General features: G+C 47.2%; 1 protein-coding gene across 2 annotated transcripts in view; it reads right to left on the minus strand.

Moving 5' to 3' along the window:
• Positions 1-8,206, minus strand: part of Afg3l2 (AFG3 like matrix AAA peptidase subunit 2) — a 42,684-nt gene extending 34,478 nt beyond the window's left edge. Inside the window, exons 1-5 of one of the 2 annotated variants that reach the window (XM_036204408.1) lie at positions 7,917-8,206; positions 4,590-4,686; positions 4,131-4,208; positions 2,051-2,154; positions 1,793-1,945 (exon numbers count right to left, since the gene is read on the minus strand). In XM_036204408.1, the coding sequence (XP_036060301.1) occupies positions 1,793-1,945; positions 2,051-2,154; positions 4,131-4,208; positions 4,590-4,686; positions 7,917-8,030 (546 nt within the window). In that variant the 5' untranslated portion in view covers positions 8,031-8,206. Of the gene's footprint in view, positions 1-1,792; positions 1,946-2,050; positions 2,157-4,130; positions 4,209-4,589; positions 4,687-7,916 lie in introns of those variants that run through there. The other variant, XM_036204409.1, reaches the window with a different exon arrangement.
• Positions 8,207-24,072: the final 15,866 nt, after the last annotated feature.

The following is a 24,072-nucleotide window of genomic DNA, read 5'->3' on the forward strand; positions in this document are numbered from 1 at the left end:
ACAGACTCAGAGACAGATTCACAGAGGGCCTTGAGGCAGGCCACATTCAGACTCATCTAACAGGCAGGTAGGTAACAGGAGACAAAAAAGACATAGGAGAAAGAAGTATAGCATTCAAATCTGGGTTTGCTCTTTGTTTCAAGAAAAAGTGCTTTTCATTTATTTTCCTTATTGCAACACCAACTCATTACCGGTGACTGGGTTTATCACTAATGTGTCCAAATGGGCACATTTCACATGCATAACATCCTAAATGATGACACAACCTAGAAAACCCTGGAAATACCACCCCCAAAACACTGGAACAAATATGAATTCAGAAACAGCAGAATACAAAGTCACCACACAACAGCCAGCAGCACTACTGGGCAGGGTGATACCTGCCAGGCCCAAAGGAAACGCCATTCACCCAAATTCTGGCGCCCACCCATTCCCCTCTACCAAAGGAACCGTTTCCTTATCGCTAGCAGAAAGGACAAACAGCTATCTGTGGTACCTATTAGCCGGCCTGCAGGATCCCTCAGGATCACAGGTACCTGTATTTTGTCAGGTTATTCAGTGTGGCTTACTCACCCATCCCTTCCCAGCCATGCACCATAAACTCCTGCAGCTCCTGAGCGTCTCTTCTCCCAGCTTCTCATTCCCATATAACCCTGCTGTGCAGGCCACGCTCTCTCTCCTCCTCATGGCCTCCTCTCCTTTGCTGCACCTCGTCTTCCTGTCTTGCTCTGCACATCTCTCTCCTCACGGCCAGTTCCAGTCTGCTGGCTACGTTCAATCTACTATGTTCTCTCTCCACTCCCAACTTGTTCAGATACCTTGGGCTGTAGTCTCCCTCATATCTACAGTAAAAACCTTCTCCTCAAGCTGAAGAGATGGCTCAGCGGTTAAGAACATTGACTGCTCTTCCAGAGGTCCCGAGTTCAATTCCCACACGATGGTTCACAACCATCTATGAGATCTGGTGCCCTCTTCTGGCGGGCAGGCATACATGGAGGCAGAATACTGTATACATAATAAATAAATAAATCTTAAAAAAAAAAAAAAAAGAAAAGGAAAACTATGTGATGCTTTAAAAGAAAGACCTTCCCCTAAACCATACCCTGGAGTGGTCATGTTGTCATTTTTACAGTACATACCCATCATTTCAGCACTTGGGAGGCAAAGAATGGAGAATTACTATTAAATTTGAGACCAGCCTGGCCTACACAGCAAGTTCCAAGTTAGCCAAGGGTACAGAAGGAGACCCTGAATGCCCCACCCCCAAAAAAGGGAGTGGTGAGATGGCTCAGTAAGTAGAGCTACTTTCTGCTAAGCCACAACCTGAGTTTGATCCCTGGGACCTACAGAGTAGAAGGAAAGAGCTAACCCCCGCAAGCTGTCCTCTGACCTGCACACGCACACGTGCGCGCATGCACACACACGTGTATACACACACACACACACACACACACACACACTAAGTAAGTCTAAAATAAAATTAATAAGTGGTGGCACACATCTTTGATTCCAGCACTCGGGAGGCAGAGGCAGATCTCTATTAAGTTCGAGGCCAGCCTGGTCTACAGAGTGAGCTCCAGGACAGCCAGGGCTACATAGAGAAACCTTGTCTCTAAAAACCAAAAATAAATAAATAAATGTAAATTTATTAAAACTTTCAAAAACGGTATCAATATGCAAAGTGACTTTATGATGGATAAGTGTGGCTAGCTAGGTGAGCGCTGACCACTTTGTGGTCTGAGGTAACTGCATTTCACCTTGAGAACTGTGACGCTCACTCCCAGGTACTTACCACTCCTTTAGAAAGATAGTTATTGACAAAGTCTTTCCACGTGATCTCTCTCCCAGAACTCTTGAACAGGAAGTAAATCATGACTCCGCCCCAAAAGAAAGCAGTCCAGAGAAAGTACAACCTGAAATCCTTGTCATCCCATGGAAAGTCACCCTAGACAGAGAGGGATAGTTTCTATAAGGAAATATGATCTGTGCTATGTGGGCTTTCCTTGGTGCCACCAACCCAACCTCAGAAGTCAACAGTTTGAAATCAAACCTTCTGGAACCTGGACCACCAGTGAGAATCTTCTTTCTTGCCACGACGCTTCCCTCCTCCACCACCTGCACCTCCAGAAGACCGGGGGGCCGATGATTGTGTGTCTGTCATAAACAGAGAGCAGCATGTCCAGCATGCACCACTGCACGCTGTCAGCAAGACATGCACAGCTCCACACGGGACTAAGGACCTAAAGGAGACGACTGACTAACCAATGCATCAGTTACTGCATAAAACACTAGAGGAAAGACATTGACACACAGAGGCTGCAGCTAAGAGGCTCCAAAGCACCTGCCTACAATGACCTCAGGAAATATACAGAGTAACCCAAAACCCCATTAGACTGCTACTATTACATCCATTTAAGGAGGAAACCCCAGCTTAAGTAACTTGTTGGGTAATTTGTTGCCATGAGACAGGTGTGAACAAAGAGGGGTATGTTCAAAGTTAAAAAGTGTGTGCAGGGTTGGGGATGTGACTCAGATGACAGTGTTGTCCTAACATGCACAAAACTGAAGATTCAGTCCCCAGCACCACATACACCAGGTGTGGTGGCCTCGGAACTTGAGGTGACCAGTTGTTACTTAAGCCCTCCTCCCCAAAGATCTGCCCCTCTGTAAAGGCAGTCCAAACGAATCAATGCAGTCGTGGACACTTCCTCTCTTCTGACACTGCCCTATCTTCCCAATGACCTACAAGTGCTATTCTAATGTCACCAGCTGCCACGAAACAACCTCCCCCACAGAGCAGGAGGCTTCACGACACATTCCCAAGGCAGATGTGACATACACTAGCTCAGGCCTCCTGACAAGGCATAGCACTAAGAAACAGAGTCGGCACAAAGCAAGTTGGGTGACAACATTCCTAACTACTCAGAGACAAGGGAGCACCCAAAGGGCTGTATTGATATTGTAGATCCCGTATCACCGGTGTGCTGCCAACCGCTGGACGGGGCCTTTGGGAAATCCCACAGTGCCGTTGTCCATGTCACCAACACAGCAACCCAGAGCTTGAGTCTGGGCCGTTTAAAAACAAGGGCTGGCCTGGAGATGTCACTCAACAGTAGAACTGCTTAGCTCAGATGAGGACCTGGGTTCAATGCCCAGAACCATCAATAACAAAAAGTCAAAGGTCTGACTTACATCTTCCCTTACACTTCCCTAAAAAAGACACCAGATGTCCAACACTGACACTGTGCTAAATGGCACAGTACTTATGAAATGGGAGCAGAAGCCTTGATGCCACAAGATCCGCCCACCTGCTCTGCCTTAAAAACCCTCTCTAGAGTGGGAAGGGGTGACCTTTAATCTCAGCACTCAGGAAGCAGAGGTAAGCAGATCTCTGTAAGTTCGAGGCCAGCCTGGTCTCTACAGAACGAGTTCCAGGATAGCCAGGGCCACATAAAGAGAAACCCTGTCTCAAAAAAAAAGAAAGAAAAGAAAAAGAAACCCTCTCTAAATCAGTAGACAGAACTCTCTTAAGGTTCAGGATATAAATTTTTAAATTGAAAATCTTAGAACACTGTACTATGGAACTAGACATGGCTCAATGCTTAGAGTACTTCCTACTCTTCCAGACGACCCAAGTTGGTTCCCTGCACCCATGTCACCCCCATCAGGCAGCTCACAACTATAATCTCAACACTGGAGGATCTGCCATCTTCTGAACTCCACAGGCACCTGCACTCACATGTACACACACACACACACACACACACACACACACACACACACACACTTTAAAATAAATCTTTAAAAAATAAAACAGCCTGTACTATCCCACAATAAATGTCAAGTAAACTGCATGTGTCAAGATTCTAAGACTTTTCTCAATAGCTTAAACCATGTGTCAGGGATACCTACCAAACAGTTTTAATTTCACCATCTCTCCAAGATGACTTTGAACTACTTCTATTGTGCAAAATGGCAAAGAGACACAAAAAGGGAATCAAGGAATAAAGCAGAGTCCATTGAACTTGGAGTACGTGTGTAAACACAGTGACACAGCCAACTTCTGGTGACTCTTTTCTCTGGTAGAAGCATCATAGCAAAGTAACAAAACCAGTCTTTTTTAAAACTACCTTTTTTTTCTCCAACAGCTTCCTTAGGCTCACTAGCCTTTTTTCCATTTTTTCCATTAGGAAAGTATTTTTCAAATCCTGTTAAAAAGATAAAAAAAAAAAATCTTCAGGTTTTGTGCATATTGTTTATAAAGCTGCTGAAACACCATTAGAAATCATTAACATCCCCTGTGTAGAAATACATCCAAGACTAAATAATACAGTTCATCACCTGTGAGATGTTCACTTGTAGGCCATCTATCATCCATCCATCCATCCATCCATCCATCCATCCATCCATCCATCCATTCCCCCCTGCCCCTCTTACCATCAGACAGAAACTGAAGTCAAGGTGTAGACACGGAAGACAACAGCTAGTCATCCTGAAGCCAACCTAGTACCCACACAGGAAGCCCCTCCCAAGGCATGCATGTCCCTTAACAAGAACACAGAGGCCCAGAGTCTGACCAAAGCACCTACCTTTGGGAGGTCGGGAACAGAATCTTTGATAAGCAGCAATTACATCCCTCAGAAGAGAGTTTCTGGTTGTTGTCTGCACTGTAGCGTATTGATAAAGCTGCAACATGACATCAAAATAAGAGCCTGAGGGCTAGTCCACAAAACAGAGGGAAAGGACTCCTAACATCCAAGCGAGTTACGAACTTCCCCTGGGAAGAACTGAGGCTTGGTGGCACAAAGCTACTCCAGTCTAGCAACAGAACCAGGAGATAAACACTAACTACCACCAAACCATGGGCACTTCCAAGTGAGACACAATCCAGGACTACAGTCCAATTACAAATGCCTAAGAACCCATTCACTCGGGCAATGTTTATCTGATTCAAAGCACCAAAAGACAAACTCTGGCCCCAAATCTACTGTTACATGCTGATTCGCTTCCATGTACTTACCTGAAGTTACAAGCCAGAGCTGCTTCTAAACAATGCTAACTTTATCTCTCTTCTGTGATGAGGAAGTCAGGGCTAAATGTTAATCCTCACACTAGGCAACTGACAGAGATACCTGATGGGCTGTCATCCCGATCACAGCCATAGGAAAGTCTACTGCAGACACAGCTCTGCTTCAAAAAAGCTGCTCAGGGACTGGTGTGTGGCTCAGCAGAAAAGCACATGCTTAGCATGTGTAGGCCCTGGGTCTGAACCCTAGCTCCACAAAATTAGGAACAGTTACTTGCAGGGGCTAGGGGTGCTGAAAGTGAGGTTCATCTGTATTAGTTATTGTATTAGTTTATCTGTATTAGTTATTGTATAAGTTCATCTGTATTACTTATTGTATTAGTTCATCTGTATTAGTTCATCTCTATTAGTTATTGTATTAGTTCATCTGTATTAGTTATTATATTAGTTATTGTGCTAGTTACTGCAGCCCAGCCTCTTTTAAGGTCTGATGAGAAAAATAATGCAGCATCCTCTCAAGTATGACACCTCACACCCACTTTGGTGTGCAGGCTCCACCAGGAAGGCAGGTGTTGGAGAAAAGAAAGAGACATAAGCCCTGGCACAGTGCTGGTGTGATGTAATGGCCAAGACACTGTTTGGCAAATTTTCAACATGCTTAATGTAGGGGGCCAGTGAGACATTTTAGTGGGTGAAGGCACTTGCCACCAAGACTGATGACCTAAGTTCAATCTCCAGAACTCACATGGCAGGAGAGAACGAACTCCCACAAGACGTGCGCGCACACAAGCAGAAGCAAGGGGAACACCTACATGATAGCCTGGTATGGAACTAGGCACACAGTCACACTCCACAAATATCTATCTGTCACCTCAAAATGCCCAAGGGGGCTCAGGGAGGAGAGCACTGGCTAGAGAGCTCAGTGGTTAAAAACATTTGTGACTCTTGCATAGGATGCAGGTTCCATTCCCAGCAATCACATGGTGGCTCACAACAGTCTGTCACTCCACTTTAGGGGATCCAATGCTCTTTGATGATCTTTCCTGTGCATCAGGTGTGCCCAAGGTTACACAGACATACAGACAGGTAAAACACTCATACATCACACACATAAAACAAAAAAATCAATAAATCTAAAAAATGTTTACATGTCTTCTGGAGGCTGGGTATGATATACCAGATGGTGTAGTGCTTGTCTAACAAGCACAGAGCCCTGGGTTTGATGCCCCAGCACCACAAGGGCCACCATACCTGCAAATTCCAACACTCAGGAAACAGAGGCAGGAAGATAACATGTTTAAGGTCATCCTGGGCTATATACACCCTATATAACAAAACATGTTCAGGTGTCATTTATATACCCTCAGTACCAGGGGTATAAGTCACACACACACCCACCCACCCACACACACACACACACTAATTAGCTGTAGCTATCCCAAACAACGACTTCCTTATGTCTCAGCATTCACTGGTGACTCAGAGGGACAAGAGTCCCACTAAGGCCTTTGATATGAGACTCAACCTCACATGGCAGATCCCTGAGTCCAATGTTCACTGGTTATAAAAGGAAAGGACCAGATGAACAAGGGAAGGTGGGACAACTGATGAATATGGAACACACGGCATACCACGGGGAAATGCACAGTAGAAAAGATACGGACTCAAGCAAACACAGGATGACAAGGGAGCTTCAACGTAAATGTCACAAGTGTGGGCACCCTCAGCAACCCCATCCATGGCTGCCATTCTCATATCCCACCAACCACTGGTGAACAATATTCGGAAAAGAAAACAAATTTACATGAGTCGGTGTGTGGTGCATAGTGGTAAGCCCTGCACTTGAGATGGGAGACAGGAGGAGGATCAAAAGTTCAAGGCCAACCTCAGCCATGAAGAATGCTCGTGACCCATTTGGCTTCTGTTGTTTTCTGGGGGGGCGCTTGTTTGATTGATTGGTTTGTGTTGGGTTTGGGTCATTATTCCTTGAATGCTAGGGTATAAAACCTATTTACAAACCGTATTTATTAGGTATTAATCTAAAGATGAATGTATAAGGGAAGAGCCAGCCTGACTAGGAGGACCAGGTGAGAGATTCAAGAGGCTAGCCTGAGCAACACTAAGACCTAGTCTCAAATATCCTCAAACAAAACATAAACAAACCCAAGCACATAGAAGTACGTGAATCTTCTGATTCTGGTAAGGGTCCTGGCATCAATGCCCCACGGATACCGAAAGGCTGCTGTACCTCCAGCTTGTTAAGTGAAGGGGCTGAACTAACGTCCTCAAGGGCAATGGCCAGTAAGTGGTCAAGCTAGGTTCCAGTGACCAATCGCTCTCCTCAACCGCCATGCTATGTCCCTCTGGGTAAGACCTGTGCTGGGCTAGCAGACAGCAAGAAGGCTGTGTCATGGTCCTGCCAACACAGCATCACTTCAATAGGATGTACCAGATCCTGTGCGACCCTACACCAGCAGCGAGGCCTCATGACGGACGCTGTTATGCAACAAAATACACAGTCCCTACTCTGAACAGTATATTTTGACCCCAGTGGTATTTGCCGGTGTGTACTCAGGATGCCAGCAACGGCCCTATTCAACAGATGGGAAAGAGAGGTTCCACAGCCCGCTCTCTCTCCCCTCCAGCTCCGCGGTGCAGCCCACTCGGTCAGTCGTTTCCCAGTGCCTCGAAAGGCAGCGGGACCACGGTAGCAGGCAGCAAAGTCGAGGCGTGACCTTCCCAGGCTCCCGGAGCCACTCACGGCGGCGCGGCCCACACGGCCCGCGGGGACCAGGAGGCTCAGACCGTCACGCGTCCCGGTCCGGTGACCTTGACACCTGCTCCCGAGCCGGAAGCCGGCCGAAACGAGCAGCGGCGACGCGGGACTCACCGTGCGGAGGAAGGGCCGCCGCCCGGGACCCAGGCAGCCGCTGGGCACGAGCAGCGGAGGGAGGCCCCGACGGCAGCCGCCCCTGCCCCACAGCAGCAGGCAGCGGTGGGCCATGGCGGGCTCGGCCCGCTCCCGGGCGCGCGCAGGCACGGAGCCAAGGCGGGCGTGCGGGGACCTGCAGCTTCCGCAGCTTATCGGTTCTCGGGGAACTGCGCGCCACCGGCGCAGGAGACCCGCGGCGGTGCGCGAACCCACGCTCCACACGCGTACGTCAGGCCCCGCCCCGGCGTGAGGACGCCGACGTGCCCTCTAGGCGGCCGACCACGCCCTCGGGTTGGGAGGGGCTGGAGGCGGGACCAAAAGAGGAGCGGGATGCGGCCGTGGGCGGGGCTAAGGAAGGAGTGGGGGCGGAGCTGGGGCGGAGTTAGAGGAGGGCGGCTGAGGGGCAGGGCTGGAGGAGGTGGAACCAAAGGCGGGGCTTGGAGGCGGGGCCAAATGGGAATGGGGCGGGGTCGAAGGTACTGTGGGGGCGGGACTAGAGGCTGGGCGGCGAAGGGCGGAAGGCGCTGCTGGAGGCGGAGCCGTAAAGAGGAGTCGCTGCAGGTGAGGCGGGGCTGAGGGAGGGACCGAAGTGGGAGGGGCCAAATAAGGAGAGCAGGGTTGGAACACGGACCTTAAAGAAAGGAGGCTTCGCAAAGGCTATATGGAAAAGGACATTTTTTTTTTTTTCCATTCAGGACTGGAGACCACTGGTGTTGTTTGACGTTTTAGCATTCACGCTCTGACTCATCAAATACTTAGTTAAGTGATTGCTCACTGACAGGCACGTGGCAGGCTCTGGCAAAAGCCAAAACACAGATACCGACTTTTTTTTCTCCTGGTGCTTTTGGGGACAGGGTCGACTATATAGCTCTGGCTGTTCTCACACAGCACAGTGAACTGAAGTTATGTTAAAGATTCTACAGTGCTGATTGACGGCTCAAAACTACCTGATTGCGAAGAGTTGGAATGTTGCAAAACCAGAGCCAAATTGTCTTGGGCTATGTTTAGTCCCTTTAATAACCCTAAGCATTATTCATCCTTGTGTCTAACCATGACTAAACTGAACCTAATTAATATTTATAGGAAACGTCTGCATGACTGGCATGTGGAAGGCCTGAGTTCAATTCCCAGTGCCACAAACACGTGGGGGGAAGGAATCTTCCTGTGCACAGTATTTTCAGACTTACTTACGCAGACAACCATGGATCATAAAAAGATGACAAGAAGTGAGACCCTCCCTACACAGCATGCTTGCTGGCCACAGTAGAGCAAAATTAAAAATCTGTATCAGAAAAAGCCCAAGAGTGGGCTGCGGGGAGGCCCAGTAACCGGTTTCCATCTTGGATTTCCATACATATTTCGTTTTGGTTTGGCCTTCCCCTAAGCTTTCCCTCCATTACTGTACCCTTTTGCCCCACGCTCCCAATTCCACATTATTCTGCTGTCTTCCCTACCCCAGGTCCACAAAGCTCTCTTTTTCTAGCCTCATGGCTGCCTTTCTGGTTTCCTAGCCTTAACCCGTTTATTCCTCCTACACAGTATTTGTCTTTCTGAGTCTGGGTTACCATGATTACCATTTTTCTCCAAGTTTATTTTTCTTTTTTGTTTGTTACCAACCGCATGCTTTTTTTTTTTTTTTTTTTTAATTGCCCTGGCTGTTCTGGAACTCCCTTTATAGACCAGGCTGGCCTCCAACTCACAGAGACAGATCTACCTCTGTCTCCTGAGCGCTGGGATTAAAGGCATGTGCCACCACGCCTGGCAAGAAGGGAGTTCTCTAACCCTGTGAGAACAGCACCAGGCTGGTACCAAAACCAGATGGACATCAGAAGAAAAAGAATAATCTTAGAAAATACCTTACAGATGTGCACGAAAAGCCTAAACAGAAATCCCAGAAAACTAAATGTTGGGTGAACTCTTACATACTTAAAATACACATCGTGACCAAGTGAGATTGACTTAGACATGGAAGGTTAGTAAAAACAAAAATAAAAACAAAAACAAAAAGTCATGTTAATAAGTTAATGGAAAAAAAAATCACACAATTGTCTCAATTGACAGAGACAAGGTTTGGGAGGGACACTTAGCACCATTGCATGATGTGAATGATCATAAAATAGGACGAAAAGAGAGATTCCTTAATCTGATAAAGGAACTTGTGGGAAAATCCCGGCTAACTTCAGAGTCGGAGGTAAAAGACTAAAAATTCAGTAGGACATGACTTCACATTCACCATGACAGGTATGGCCAATCTTTTCAAAGGCGGTCAGTACTGGTAGGATGTGGAGGAACCGGAACCTCCATGGGTGGGAAGCCTCGGACACTTTTCCCCAAAGCTAAACAGTCACTATACGACAATACGGCATCTGCAATTCCCTCTCTAAGCACATGATCTCTGATGGTTTATGGTGATGGACAGCTGGACAGGATCCATAAACACCTGGAGTCAAACCTCTGGGCACATCGTGAGGAAGTTTCTACATGGGTCTAAATGAGAAAGGAGGATCCTCCCGAAATATAGGTGGCTCCCATCATCTGTTGGGTTGGTCGTCTTGCACTGTGTCAAAATGAGCCTGGGGGGGGGGCGGGGTTGGGGTACCACTCCCTGGTCTTGTTGCTCTTACAGAAAATCTGGGTTCCCAACATCAATGTGATGGCTTCAGTAGTTCTCAACCTGTGGGTCATGACCCCTTTGGGGTTGAATTGCTTTTTCATGGGGATCTCCTAATACCATCTGAAAACACAGATATTTACATTACAATTCATAACAGTAGCAAAATTACAGTTATGAAGTAGCAATGAAATAATCTTGTATGAGTAACTAGGAAGGTTAAGAACCACTGGTTTGGAGTCTTCTGTAACTCCACCTCTGGGGATCCAATGTCATCTTCCAGTCTCCTTGGGCACTGCAGGCATATGGTGTACGTACATACATACACACAGGCAAAACAGTCATAGATGGCTGGGCATGGTGGTGCACACCTTTAACCCTTGCACTTGGAGACAAAGACAGGCAGGTTTCTGTGAGTTCGAGGCCAGCCTGGTCGACAGAGTGAGTTCCAGGACAGCCAGGGCTACATAGTAAGACTCTGTCTCAAAATTGAAAACACAACAAAATCTCCACTCATATACATAAGACAAAAATGAATAAGTCTTGAAAAATGTAAACAAAAGGAGAGAGTGAGCCCAGCACCGGCACTCATCACTGTTGCTTCCTAATCATGCAGGAATGTGACCCTCATGCTCCCGTCCCCCACCTTGAGGACTGCACCTCTTTGAAGTGTGAGCCAAAATAAATCCTCCTCACCTTCAGCTGCTTCTGTCAGATGTTTTTGTCACAGTGATGAGAAAAGAAACTAATACAGTGTCCTAAAAGAACTGACCACAGGGACCCAAATGTCCCGGTGGGCCAGTGTTCCTAGCAACAGTGTTCACAATAGCCATAAAGTAGAAACAACCCAAATAATGCCCGGTGGAGGCAGAAACAAGGTGTAGGACATCCATGCACAATGAAATGGCATCTGACCAAGAAAGCACTGATGTTCTCTGGGCTGGGAGTGTAGGTCAGGGTGAAGCGCTGTCTCAAAAATCCAAAGGGATGAGGTTCTGAAACTCTGATACATCCCATAGCATGGAAGGACCTTGAAATCATGCCAGGGGGGAAGGGCAGACAAAAAAGGTCAAACGTTGCATGACCCCACCTAGATGAAAGCGCTGGACTAGGCCACTTCTTAGAAACACAGTGTGGCTAGCCGGGAGTTGGTGGTGCACGTCTTTAATCCCAGCACTCAGGAGGCAGAGGCAGGCGGATCTCTCGAGTTCAAGGCCAGCTTGGTCTTCAGAGGGAGTTCCAGGACAGGCAGGGATACACAGAGAAACTGAGAAAGAGAAATACAATGTAGATTGGAAGGGAGGGTGGGAGGAGCTGCTTAGTGGCTACAGTTTCTGTTGGGAGTAATTGAAAAAAGGTTCTGGAAGTCAATGGTGAGCGGAATTGTGAGAGTAACCAATTCATTTCACATTGTTTCAAGTGGTTGAAATGGCAAATTTTGTTAGTGTTTACCACAATGAAATGGGCTAACAGTCAAAAAGAATAAAAAGGGCTGGGAGATAACTCAGAGGTTAAGAGCACTGGCTGTTCTTCCTGAGGTCCTGAGTTTAAATAACAGCAACCACATGGTGGCTCACAACCATCTGTAATGAGATCTGGTGCCCTCTTCTGGCCTGCAGGTATACATGCAGGCAGAACACTGTGTACATAATGGAAGGAAGGAAGGAAGGAAGGAAGGAAGGAAGGAAGGAAGGAAGGAAGGAAAGAAAGAAAGAAAGAAAGAAAGACGGCGCTGGAGAGGTGGCTCAATAGTTAAGAGCACTTACTGATCTTGCAGAAGATCTAAGTTTTATTCCCAGCACCCACATTGTGGCTCATAACCACTTGTGAGGTCAGTTCCCGAGGGCGGGGGAGGCAGGAGGGCTGATCCTTTTTTGACCTTCTCAGGCTTCACAAATAAATGTGATACACATACATACATGCAGGCAAGCACACAAAAACATAAAATAAAATAACTTTTAGCCAGGTGGTGGTGGTGCGTACCTTTAATCCTTGGAAGGATTAACATTTGGGAGGCAGAGGCAGGCAGAGCTCTGTGAGTTGGAGGCCAGCCTGATCTACATAGCGAGTTTCAGGGAAAACAGGGCTACACAGGGAGACCCTGTCTTAAAATAATGATAATGGTAAGTAAAAAGAAAGAAAGTGGGGTGGTATGTTGTAGAATTTTGTTTGTTTGTTTTGGTTGTTGGGTTTTTTTTCTTTTGGTTTTTCAAAACAGGGTTTCTCTCTGCAGTTTTGGTGCCTGGCCTGGATCCTGCTCTGTAGACTAGGCTGGCCTCAAACTCACAGAGATCTGCCTGGCTCTGCCTCCTCAATGCTAGGATCAAAGGCATATGCCACCACAGCCCAGCATGGAATATTCTTTTAAGTGAGCAAAGATGTGTTACATTTATTTATGCTGTGGAATATTACTTTAACTGTGTGTTCCATTTGTTTACGCTGCATTTGTTTAATGATGTAAGGATGTGTGGTTAATGATGTGAAGATGTGTTCCATTTGTTTACGCTGCATTTGTTTAATGATGTAAGGATGTGTGGTTAATGATGTGAAGATGTGTTGCATTTGTTTCACCTTGCCTGCCTAAGGCACCTGATTGGTCTAATAAAAAGCTGAACGGCCAATAGCGAGGCAGAGAAAGGCCAGGCGGGGCTGGTGGGCAGAGAGAGAACAAGGGAGACACCTGGGGCTAGAAGCTGCTACCAACCACACAGGAGGAGCAGTGAAAGTGAGACTAGCAGAAAGAAAGCATAAAGCCCTGAGGCAAAAGGCAGATAAAGAGAAACAGGCTGATGTAAGTTAAAAGAGCTGGCCAGAAACGAGCCTAAGCTAGGCCAAGCATTCAAAACTAATAATAAGTCATGATCTGGAATTGGTTGGTGACCCAAAAGAAAAAGCCTGGTGTGGTGGTGGTGAGGGGGAGGGGAGGGAGGATGGAGGATTGCAAATTTAAGGCCAATCTGGGCTACAGAATGAAATCTGGTCTCAAAAACAAACAAGGGCTGGGAAGACGTGTCAGCTGTAAAAATGCTGGGCACACAAGCCTGATGGCCTAAATTTAATCCCAAGAACCCCCATAAAGGTGGAAGGAGAGAAACATCATCCAGAGTTTTCCTCTGAAACAGGCGCGCGCGCGCACACACACACATACACACACACACACACACACACACACGCACGCACATACTCATTCCACAGGGGGCCAGGTTTTGTTTTGTTTTGTTTCTTTGTTTTTTGTCAAAGAACCTTAACATCTCTAAAGAGAAGAAACACAAATGGCCTAAATCAGCACATGGACTGGTGCTCAGTGTCATTTTGTCATTATCCACCAGGGACAGGCAGTTGAAAGGCATATCTGTAGGGTAAAAGGGCCAGCCAAAGAAACCCACCGCGACCCTGAATCCAGAGCCAGTGAAAGAAACCCACCCTGGCCCTGGAACCAGAACTAGTAAAAGAAACACTTTGGCTTTTACCCTACATGGCTGTGCACATCTGTAGTCCCAGAAGTGGAGAGGCTGAGACAGGAAGATGGCAATGTTCAAGGCCAGCCTGAGCTACATAGTGAGACCTCACCACAAAAACTAAGTAAACAGGGGTTGGGGATTTAGCTCAGTGGTAGAGCACTTGACTAGCAAGCGCAAGGCCCTGGGTTCGATCCTCAGCTCCACACACACACACAAAAAAAAAAACACCTAAGTAAATAGAGCTGGGTATGGTGGCTCATGTCTACACTCCCAGCATTTGGGAAGCTGAGAGTCACTGCAAGTGTGAGGCTAGCCTGGTCTACACAGTAAAGTCAGGGCCAGCCTGAGCTGGAGCGAGACACTATCTCATAAAGAAGCAAAGTAAAAACCCGAATTACAGCCAGGCGGCGGCGGCGCACGCCTTTAATCCCAGCACTCAGGAGGCAGAGCCAGGAGGATCTCTGTGAGTTTGAGGCCAGCCTGGCCTACAGAGTGAGATTCAAGACAGGCACCAAAACTACACAGAGAAACTCTGTCTCTAAAACACAAAAACAAAAAAAAAATTCTCGATTTCTCATTCTTTTATTTTCATGGACAGCTTTGCCATGCGTGAATCTATGTGCCATGTGTATTTACAGAGACACTTTATTATTTCATGAAATTCTACTCTAATATCCATGGAGTTTTGCTTCATATGTAGTTTTGAATGTTGATGACACTGAGTACCCTCTTTATTGTTTTCTTCTTCCGGTACTGGGGACTGAACCAGTCAGTGCCTCACACATCCCAGATAGCCAAGGCCCAGTCCAGACCCGTCTCCGCATTTAGTCAACTCCACTATGTTCTGCAACGCTTTGTAAATTTCCCAGCCAGTGCTGAGAGGCTTCCTTTATTGCTCTCCATGTTCCTCTTTGAGACTGGGTCTCTGGCTGAACTTGGAGCTCACTGTTTAAGCTAGTTTGGCTGGCCAGCAGACCCTCTGGAGCCACTCCTCGGCTCTAGGGTTACAGGCATGTGCCACCACACCTTGCTTTTTACATGGGTGCTGGGGATCTGAACTCAGGACTTTATGCTTGTACAGTAAGCACTTTGCCCACTATTACCATCTTGCCAGACTCCCAGGAGCACTGAAATAACTTCTCATGTATGTCCAGTTCAGATGATAAAATGAACATTTACATCGTGTGTGTGTGTGTGTGTGTGTGTGTGTGTGTGTGTGTGTGTGTGTGTGTAAGCTAGTGAAATCCACAGCATCATTTTTTGGGGGGACAGGGTCTCACAATATATATTCAGACTGACTTAAAACTTCTTGTATAGACCAGGCTGGCCTCTGGCAGGGGATTTCAGGACTGGGCTAGCACACTCTAAAGAGTGTAGATCTATTTACTTTTGGTTCTGCTGATTGAGCCCAGAGTCTCATACCCTAGTTAGAGAGTCACTGAGCTATATCCCCAGCCTTTTTCTCCTTTTTTACTTTCCATTTTAGGTTCGTATCCTTTCTTCTGTCTTTATCGTTTTATTATTTTTAAATTTTGAGGCAGTCTCAAGTTTCTTAGGGTATCCTTGAATGTACTGTGTTATCCCAAGCAGGTCCTGAACTTGGGATCCGCTTGCCTCAGTCTTCCAGGGAGCTGGAATTCCAAGCCTGTCTTCAGGCTCTAAAGAGCATGCACAAAGTAGTAATTTGCAATGGTTCAGGGCATGGCATTGCCCAAGTGAGCTGTGCTGCATGTATTTGTCCACTAGATGGCAGAAGAGCTCTACAAAGCTCTCCAAGATAACCAGCATCTCTGTGTTTCAAAAGGCCTTAACATAAAGCTGGACTTGGTGGCATAAATTTTTAATTCCAGCATTTGGAAAACAGAGGGAGGCAGATCTCTGAGTTCGAGGTCAGCCTGGTTTACAGAGCAAGTTCCAGGACTGCTAGGACTACGCAGAGAAATCCTGTCTCAAATAACAACAAGAATTTAAAAACTTAAAGTATGTTCACAAGATTGGTCTGGATTTCTTCTGAAATTACCATTAAATGATTTTACTATCTGTTGAGAGTCTACGATTTCTCCGTAAGACAAAGCTGTGTGAAAGGTCTGCCCCAGTTAACACATGTCAGGTGAAATACTCTAAAAATGTCCATGTAAGAACTTCTAGAGCGGTGGTTCTCAACCTTCCTAACGCTGCCACCCTTCGATACAGTTAGTTCCTCATGTTGTGGTGACCCCCAACCATAAAATCAGTTTTGTGGCTACTTAACTGTAATGTTGCTACTGTTATGACTCATAATGTAAATATCTGTTTTCCAGTGGTCTTAGGTGACCCCTCTGAAAGGGCCATTCGATCCCCACTAGAGAGGTCTTGACCCATGAATTGCAGTACTAGCCTGAGGCTAGCAATACAGGCTGCATGGATGGTGACAGCGGAGCCTTTAGACTTCCTTAATCAGCACCTTCCTCACAGCCGGTCAGTAGTTTCCTTTTGTCTTTTCATTTTTCTTTATTAAGAAATTTTCTACTCACTCCACATACCATCCACAGACCCCCCTCCTCCCTCTTCACATCCCCAGCCCTCTTTCCCAAGCCACCCCGCATCCCCACATCCCCCAAATCGAGGTCTCCCATGGGGAGTCAGCAGAGCCCAGCACACTGAGCCTAGGCAGGTCCAAGCCCCTTCCCACTGCACCAAGGCTGTGCAAGGTGTCACACCACAGGCACCAGATTCCAGATCTCGATCCCCCTGCCTGGGTGCCCCCCATACAGTTCAAGCCAAACAAGCATCTTCTGTATTCCAGAGGGCCTAGTCCAGTCCCATGGGGGCTCCACAGCCACCAGTCCACAGTTCATGGGCTTCACTAGTGTGGCCGGTCATCTCTGCACGTTTTCCCATCATGATCTCGATGTCCCTCTCCTGCGGAATCCCTCCTCTCTCTCATCAATTAGATTCCTGGAGCTCAGCCTAGTGCCTGGCCATGGATCTCTGCATCTGCTCCATCAGTCCAGTAGTTTTCTTGAAATGTTTCTTCAGCTGTACACTAATGTTAACTGATAATGTCATAAAGTCCCTAAATTTGAAGCTGGAATTTCTGCATAGGTCATGGGAAGAGAAAATACCACAGGAACAAAAGGATCACACCTTGTTTAAATAATATGCTTGGGCACCTGGGCTAAAGAAGGCTCAAGACAGATTTGAATACGTGTGCATTTAATTGTTTATCTTATGGGCGTTTTGCCTAAATGTATGTATGTATGTATGCCACCCACATGCAGTGCCTGTGGAGGTTAGAAGAGGGTTCTGGATCCTCCAGGACTGGAGTTACAAGTTGTGAGCCACCACGGGGGTGCTGGGAACCGAACCCAGGTCCCTAAAGAGCAGCCAGTGCTCTTAACCACTGAGCCTCCTCTCTAGCCCCTCCAATAATTTCTTTTTCAGTGTTGGTATTTGAACCCAGAGCACCAGAGTCTAGGCAAGTTATGCCCCTGGGCTACATCCTCAGCCACTCCCAGTGTGTTCTGTCAGGAAGAGCTCAACAAACCCAGTGAGCGGCCAGGAACTCCGAGAGGCCCCTGTGTGTTTGCTCTGACAACACACCAGGCCAGTAAGTCTCCATGAAGACAGTCTTTACTGCAGTCATATTAGTCAATTGGTGACACACCTGTGCCTGCTTCCTTCTGTAGGTCTGGGGCAGTGAACGAAACAGAGATCCATGGGAGATGGGTGAGGAGCAGCTCCAAAAGTTGTCTGACATTCCTCCTGCTGGGAGACTGGCTTTTCTCTCTAAGTTAAAAAAACAAAACAAAAACAACAACAAAAATACCTGGTATGGCAACTCTCAAATACACGTACGTATTTTTAGCAGCAGAGTCTATTATTTTATTTCATTTCATTTATTTATTTATTTTTGGTTTTTCGAGACAGTGTAGTTTTGTGCCTTTCCTGGATCTTGCTCTATAGACCAGGCTGGCCTCGAACTCACAAAGAGCCGCCTGCCTCTGCCTCCTGAGTGCTGGGATTAAAGGTGTGTGCCATCACCGCCCGGCATGAGTCTATTATTTTGAAAAAGGAAGGAAGGAAAAGAAATATTTGAGTTATACCTGGTGGCTCGAGCCTGTAAGCCCAACGCTTGGGAGGTGGAGGCAGGAAGATCAGGAGTTCAAGACCAGTCTCGGCTATATATTGAGCTTGATGTTAGCCCAGGTTTCATTGAAACCCTGCTAAGAAAGAGAATTAAAGGCTTGTGCCATCATGACTGGATCAAAAATGGATGTTTAAAGGATGAGGGGATATGTCTTAGTAGTAGAACACATACTTGATACCCGGGGTTTAATCCCCAACACACACACAGACACACACACAGACACACACACAGACATACACACACACACACACACACACACAAACACAGACATATACACACACAAACAGACACACACAGATATATACACACACACAGACACACACACAAACACAGACATACACACACACACAAACACAGATATACACACACACAAACACAGACATATACACACACATAGACACCCACACACAAACACAGACATATACACACACAGACATACACACACAGAGACACACACAAACACAGACATATACACACACACAAACACATATACACACACAGACACATACACACACAGACATACACACATAAACAGACATATACACACACACAAACACATATACACACACAGACACATACACACACAGACATACACACACAGAGACATATATACACACACACACAAACACAGACATATACACACAGACACAAACACAAACACAGACACACACAGACACACACACACACAGACACACACACAAACACAGACACACACACAGACATATACACACACAGACACATACACAAACACAGACATACATACACACACACACACACACACACACACACACACACACACACACACTGGCTGTGATAACGCAGGTCTATAATTCCAGCACTGGGAAGCTGAGGTGGGAGGATCAGGAGCGTGAGTCTAGCCTGGGCTACACAGTGTAAACCTGTCACAAACAGCAAAAGAGTCGGAGCACCGCTGGACAAAGCCCAAAGGTTTTCCCAGGTGGCCAGGAGGGTTGAGAACAGGGCTGGTAACACTAGACCGAGAGTTATCCTGGGTGGTGTGCCTAACCCGGGGCCAGGCCTCTCTTGGCCTTATCACTTCCTAGGAATGATCCTTGAGTCACTGAACAAGCAATTGGCAAGCACCTCCTGTTTGCCAGAGACTGGGTTAGGTCATGTGTGCACAACAAATGGGGTGCAGATCCTGTCCTTGGACAGCTTGGAGAGGTCAAGTCCCACTTTCCAAACTTTAACCAGTATTTTAATGGCTCAGGCTGCTCATTAAAAAAAAATATATAGTATAATTTCTTTCTTGTCTTTTTTTGGGGAGGGGGCGGAGGGAAGGTTTTTTTAGACAGGGTTTCTCTGTGTAACAGCTCTGGCTGTCCTGGATCTCTCTTTGTAGACCAGGTGGCCTCAAACTCATGGAGATCTGCTTGCCTCCACCTCCTGGGTGCTGGGATTCTCAAGGCGTGCGCCACCCATGCCCGGCAAAAGTTATAATTTCTGAATCTTTCCCCAGAAAAGCCCACTCACAAGGCCTGTGAGCAGGCCTGGAAACTGGCCCCAAGTCAGCGTGAATCTGGTAGGAGAGATAGATCATTAAGTCCAACAGCCACGGAGCTTGGTGAATAAGGCCAGAGGTACAGAAGGACTTCTGAGCCCTGGGAGGGTGGGAAGGGCACCCAAGGGGAGCCCTGACGTCTGTAGGGCATACCTGCGGAGGCATGAGACAGGTTCTCAAGGACAAGTCACAGCTGTCTGGCATGGGGTGGCACCATTTATTCAGGCAGGCTGATAGGAGGTGGTGAGACCAGTCAGGAGGCATACATAGCAATGACAGCTGGCTGGTCACCCTGCCGAAAGCCAGTCCTGTGGCTTCATTCCGTTCTCACCCGCCCTTCAGGGTGGCTGCTGCTTTCTTGGGTAAAGACCCTAAGGCTTAGAGAAAAGTAGCCCCTGAAGAGGGGCCAACACTGGCCCCAGGCTTGCTGATTCCTGTAAGATGGGAATGGAGAAGGAGTGGGTTAGCCTCCTGTGCAAGAGGTAAATCCCAAAAGACTATGGTTGACTGGTTTTGAGGAACAAGACAGAGCACATGTCTCTAGCTTGGAGACCCTGGACACCCCAAGCCCCAACAGTGACAGTGAGGAGAAATGTGCCTAAGGATATGGTGCTTGGAGCCTGCTGGGAGATTGTAAGCGCTCAGGCTGCTGGAGTGAGACTAAAGATGGGTGGGAATGTGACATAGAGATTGTCCTACTCGGAGTTATTATTGCTGTGATGAAACACTATGACCAGATGCAATTTGCAGACGAAAGGGTTTATTTGGCTTACACTTACTGTTCATCATTGAAGGAAGTCAGGACAGGAACTCAAACAGGGCAGGATCCTGGAGGCAGGAGCTGATGCAGAGGTCATGGAGGGGTGCTGCTTACTGGCTTGCTCCCCATGGCTTGCTCAGTCTGCTTTCTTATAGAACCCAGGACCACCTGCTCAGGGATGGCGCCACCCACCATGGGCTGGGTCCTCCCCCGTCAATTACTAATTAAGAAAATGTCCTACAGGCTTGCCTACAGCCCCATCTTAAGGAGGCAGTTTGTCAATCGAGGCTCCCTCCTCCACAATGACTCTAACTTGTGTCAAGTTGGCATAAAACTAGCCACCACAGAGATCAGGCTTGGGAGTCAGTGGACATGTTCCCAGGGAGGGTTCAGAGGGAGAAGAGTGGAATGTGCAAAGGAAACAGGGGAAGATGATTTTGCTACTTGGAGAGTGAAAACCAGGAGAGTGTGCAGCCATTCAAGCATCATAGAGAGAGTCGGTGAGGTGGGACACAGGGCTGAGCAGCTCTGGGTGGGCTGGGTGATCTTGGCTGAATGAGAGGCGTTTCCAGACCCCATTTACATGAACCATGGAATATATAAGCAATTACAATTGAACAAGAGCCAATGTGGGGCTTTTTACTCTGTCATCCCAGCACCTGGGAAGCAGAGGCCCAGAATTGCTGCAAATTTGAGGCCAAAGAGGTCTGCAAAGAGATTTCCAGACCCACCAGCATTAAACAGCGAGACTCTGTCTCAAAACAAAAGAGATGGAGCCTCTGGTTCCTTCTTCCATCAGATCTAGTTGCTGGTCTTGGTAGTTGTAAAGCAGCAAGATTACACTAATGCTGTCTTCACTGAGGTGTAGTTTGGTATGGAGCATCTGGGCCGGATTCAAAGAGGCCGGAGCTCTTTTGGTAAACTGGGATAAATTGAGAACTAAAGAAATGAGTATGGCGTTTTAGGCAGTTGTAGCAATTGTGTGTGTGTGTGTGTGTGTGTGTGTGTGTGTGTGTGTGTGTCTGTGTCTGTGTGTCTGTGTGTCTTTTGTGTCCTTTGAGGGTTTTGGTTTGGGGGCTATTTTTGTTGTTGTTTAGAGTGATGTAAAGGGACCCTCATCTAACATTTATTTGGTCTCCAGTTAGAAAATGTCACAGGAAGGAAGGGGGCAGGCACAAGGACAGCTCTGAAAGCAGAAACTTTTGGCTAATGTTGTATACACACATGTAACTCGATTGATAAAGACTTTTTTGGGAAGTGAAAAAAAGGAAAGAAAGAAAGAGATGGGGAGAGGGGGAAGACAGACAGACAGACAGACACAGAGAAAGCGTATGCAGAGCAGGTTTGAAGAACATTTGCATCAGAGTTACATAGTGGCCCCCAACACAGTGATGTCCAGTGATGCTCCACACGGGTTTGACGTGAACTTCTCATCCATTTGGTTTCTATAAATGATCTTCCCCCTACTATAAATGTATTCATTTTTATGAATTGTCCTGGAGATGAAACCCAGTGGCTTGTACATGTGAGGAAAATACTCTACCACTGAGTAACTACAAATGGGCTTTTCCATCCAGGCTGGTTCTTTTTTGTTTTCCTTTGTTTGGGTTTTTTGTTTGTTTGTTTGTTTTTTGAGACAGGGTTCCTCTGTGTAGCCCTGGCTGACCTAGCACTCACTCTGTAGACCAGGCTGGCCTCAAAATCACAGAGATCTGCTGCCTCTGCCTCCCAAGTGCTGGGATTAAAGGCATGCGCCACCACTGTCTGGCTTATTTTTTATTTTGCGACAGGCTTTATTAACTAAGTTACCCAGGCTGACCTTGAACTTTCCACTTTCCTGTCTCAGTTTCCCCAGTAGGTTTGGCTCCTCTCTCTCTCTCTCTTTCTTTTTTTCTTTTGTGGTTTTTGTTGTTGTTGTTGTTGTTGTTTTTGTTTGTTTTTCGAGACAGGGTTTCTCTGTGTAGTGTTGGTGCCTGTCCTGGATCTCACTCTGTAGCCCAGGCTGGCCTCAAACTCACAGAGATCGGCCTGGCTCTGCCTCCCAAGTGCTGGCATTAAAGACCTGCGCCGCCTCTGCCTGGCTTGGCTTCTCTTACTTTGTATTTAACACTTGCTATACAGTCCAGCCTGGCCTCTACTTCCCTATCTGTCTGCCATCCTACCAAGTGCTGGGATTAGACGCATGAGGCCAGTCTAAGAGATAATCAATGTATTCCTCTGAAGTTCCCAGAAAAAAGAAAAGCCATACCTTGCTAAAGACTCCGAGGGCAATTGACCGAATTTAGCGCTTGTGCAGAGTTAAAATGATGCAGTTTAGAGCCGAATTATCTTGGGCTATTTTTTTTTTTTTTTGTCTGAGGACTGAACCAGGGCCTGGTGTTTGCTAGGCAAGCACTCTACCACTGAGCTAAATCCCCAACCCCTCTTGGGCTATTTTCAGCCCCTTTTTATCTTTCTTTCTTGTGTGTGTGTGTGTGTGTGTGTGTGTGTGTGTGTGTGTGGTGTTCATGCTCATAGTTGCATGTGTATGGGCATGTTTGAGGGCCCGTGTGAGTACAATATGTACGTACTTGTGTGTATGTATGTATGTATGTATGTATGTATGTATGTGTGTGTGTGTATGTATGTATGTATGTATGTATATGGAATCTCTTGCTAAACTGTAGCTTGTTGTTAGTCCGGCTAGCCACCTTGCTTGCTAGTTTCCATGTCCACCTCCAGGGACCTTAGATTACATGTGGTCTGCCATACCCACCTAGCAGCCCTATATCCAGCCCTTCTGAAGATTGTCCACCCATGTGTCTGATCAAATACCTTGCCTATCAAAACCTTTACAGTATACCCCATAGCAGACCACTGACTTTTCACCAATCCAAACGCTGAGAATGTTATCAGGGAAGGCGCAGGGCCGAGGTCCGGACTTGCTGCGATCCCTGAGGCCTTACTTGGTAACAGCCTTTCTTTGTTCTGCAGCTAATACAGTTTCACATAACCGCATCCACAGTGGGACACGTCTTTCAGGGCAACCTTAGTCCTCATTCCTGGATCGTGATCACTCATATATGGCTCAGAAATAAACTGGGTCTTAACTGCCTCCCAGGCAAGAACTGTTTTGCGTCTAGAGGATCAAGGCAATTAGCTCCCCTGAAGCAGGGCTCCAGTTACTGGTAACTTTAGGACGAAGTCTGCCTTTGTCCTCAAGCCTTTTGCGGCAGCACCTCGTATTGTTCACCAGGGAAAGCCTTCGCAGAACCGGCTACTTCTGTTTCGCAGGGATGAGGGATCTGTCGCGGTAGTCTCTCTAGTGGGTTGCCTGTGACGCGCGCGTCCAAAGCACTGGGGTTTCAAGCTTACTCAATACCCAGACTGTTTGCTTGGAATTGGCAGTCGGCTTCGTCCACAACGTTCCCGTGTGGTTGGAAAGGGCAGGGGGCAGAATTTGGACGGCTTCAAAGAGCCTGGCGCTGCCATCTGGGGCTGCGCACCCCGCACGAGTAGCAGCAGCAGCAGCAGCAGCAGCAGCAGCAGCAGCAGCAGCAGCAGCAGCATTGCTGCTCTGGGTACCACCCGCCTCCCACATCCCTATTTTTAGCCGCTGCGGCCGGGGCCACGTGACGGAGGAGGCGGTACA

This window comes from Onychomys torridus, chromosome 13, assembly GCF_903995425.1.
Source record: "Onychomys torridus chromosome 13, mOncTor1.1, whole genome shotgun sequence".
NCBI lineage: Eukaryota > Metazoa > Chordata > Mammalia > Rodentia > Cricetidae > Onychomys > Onychomys torridus.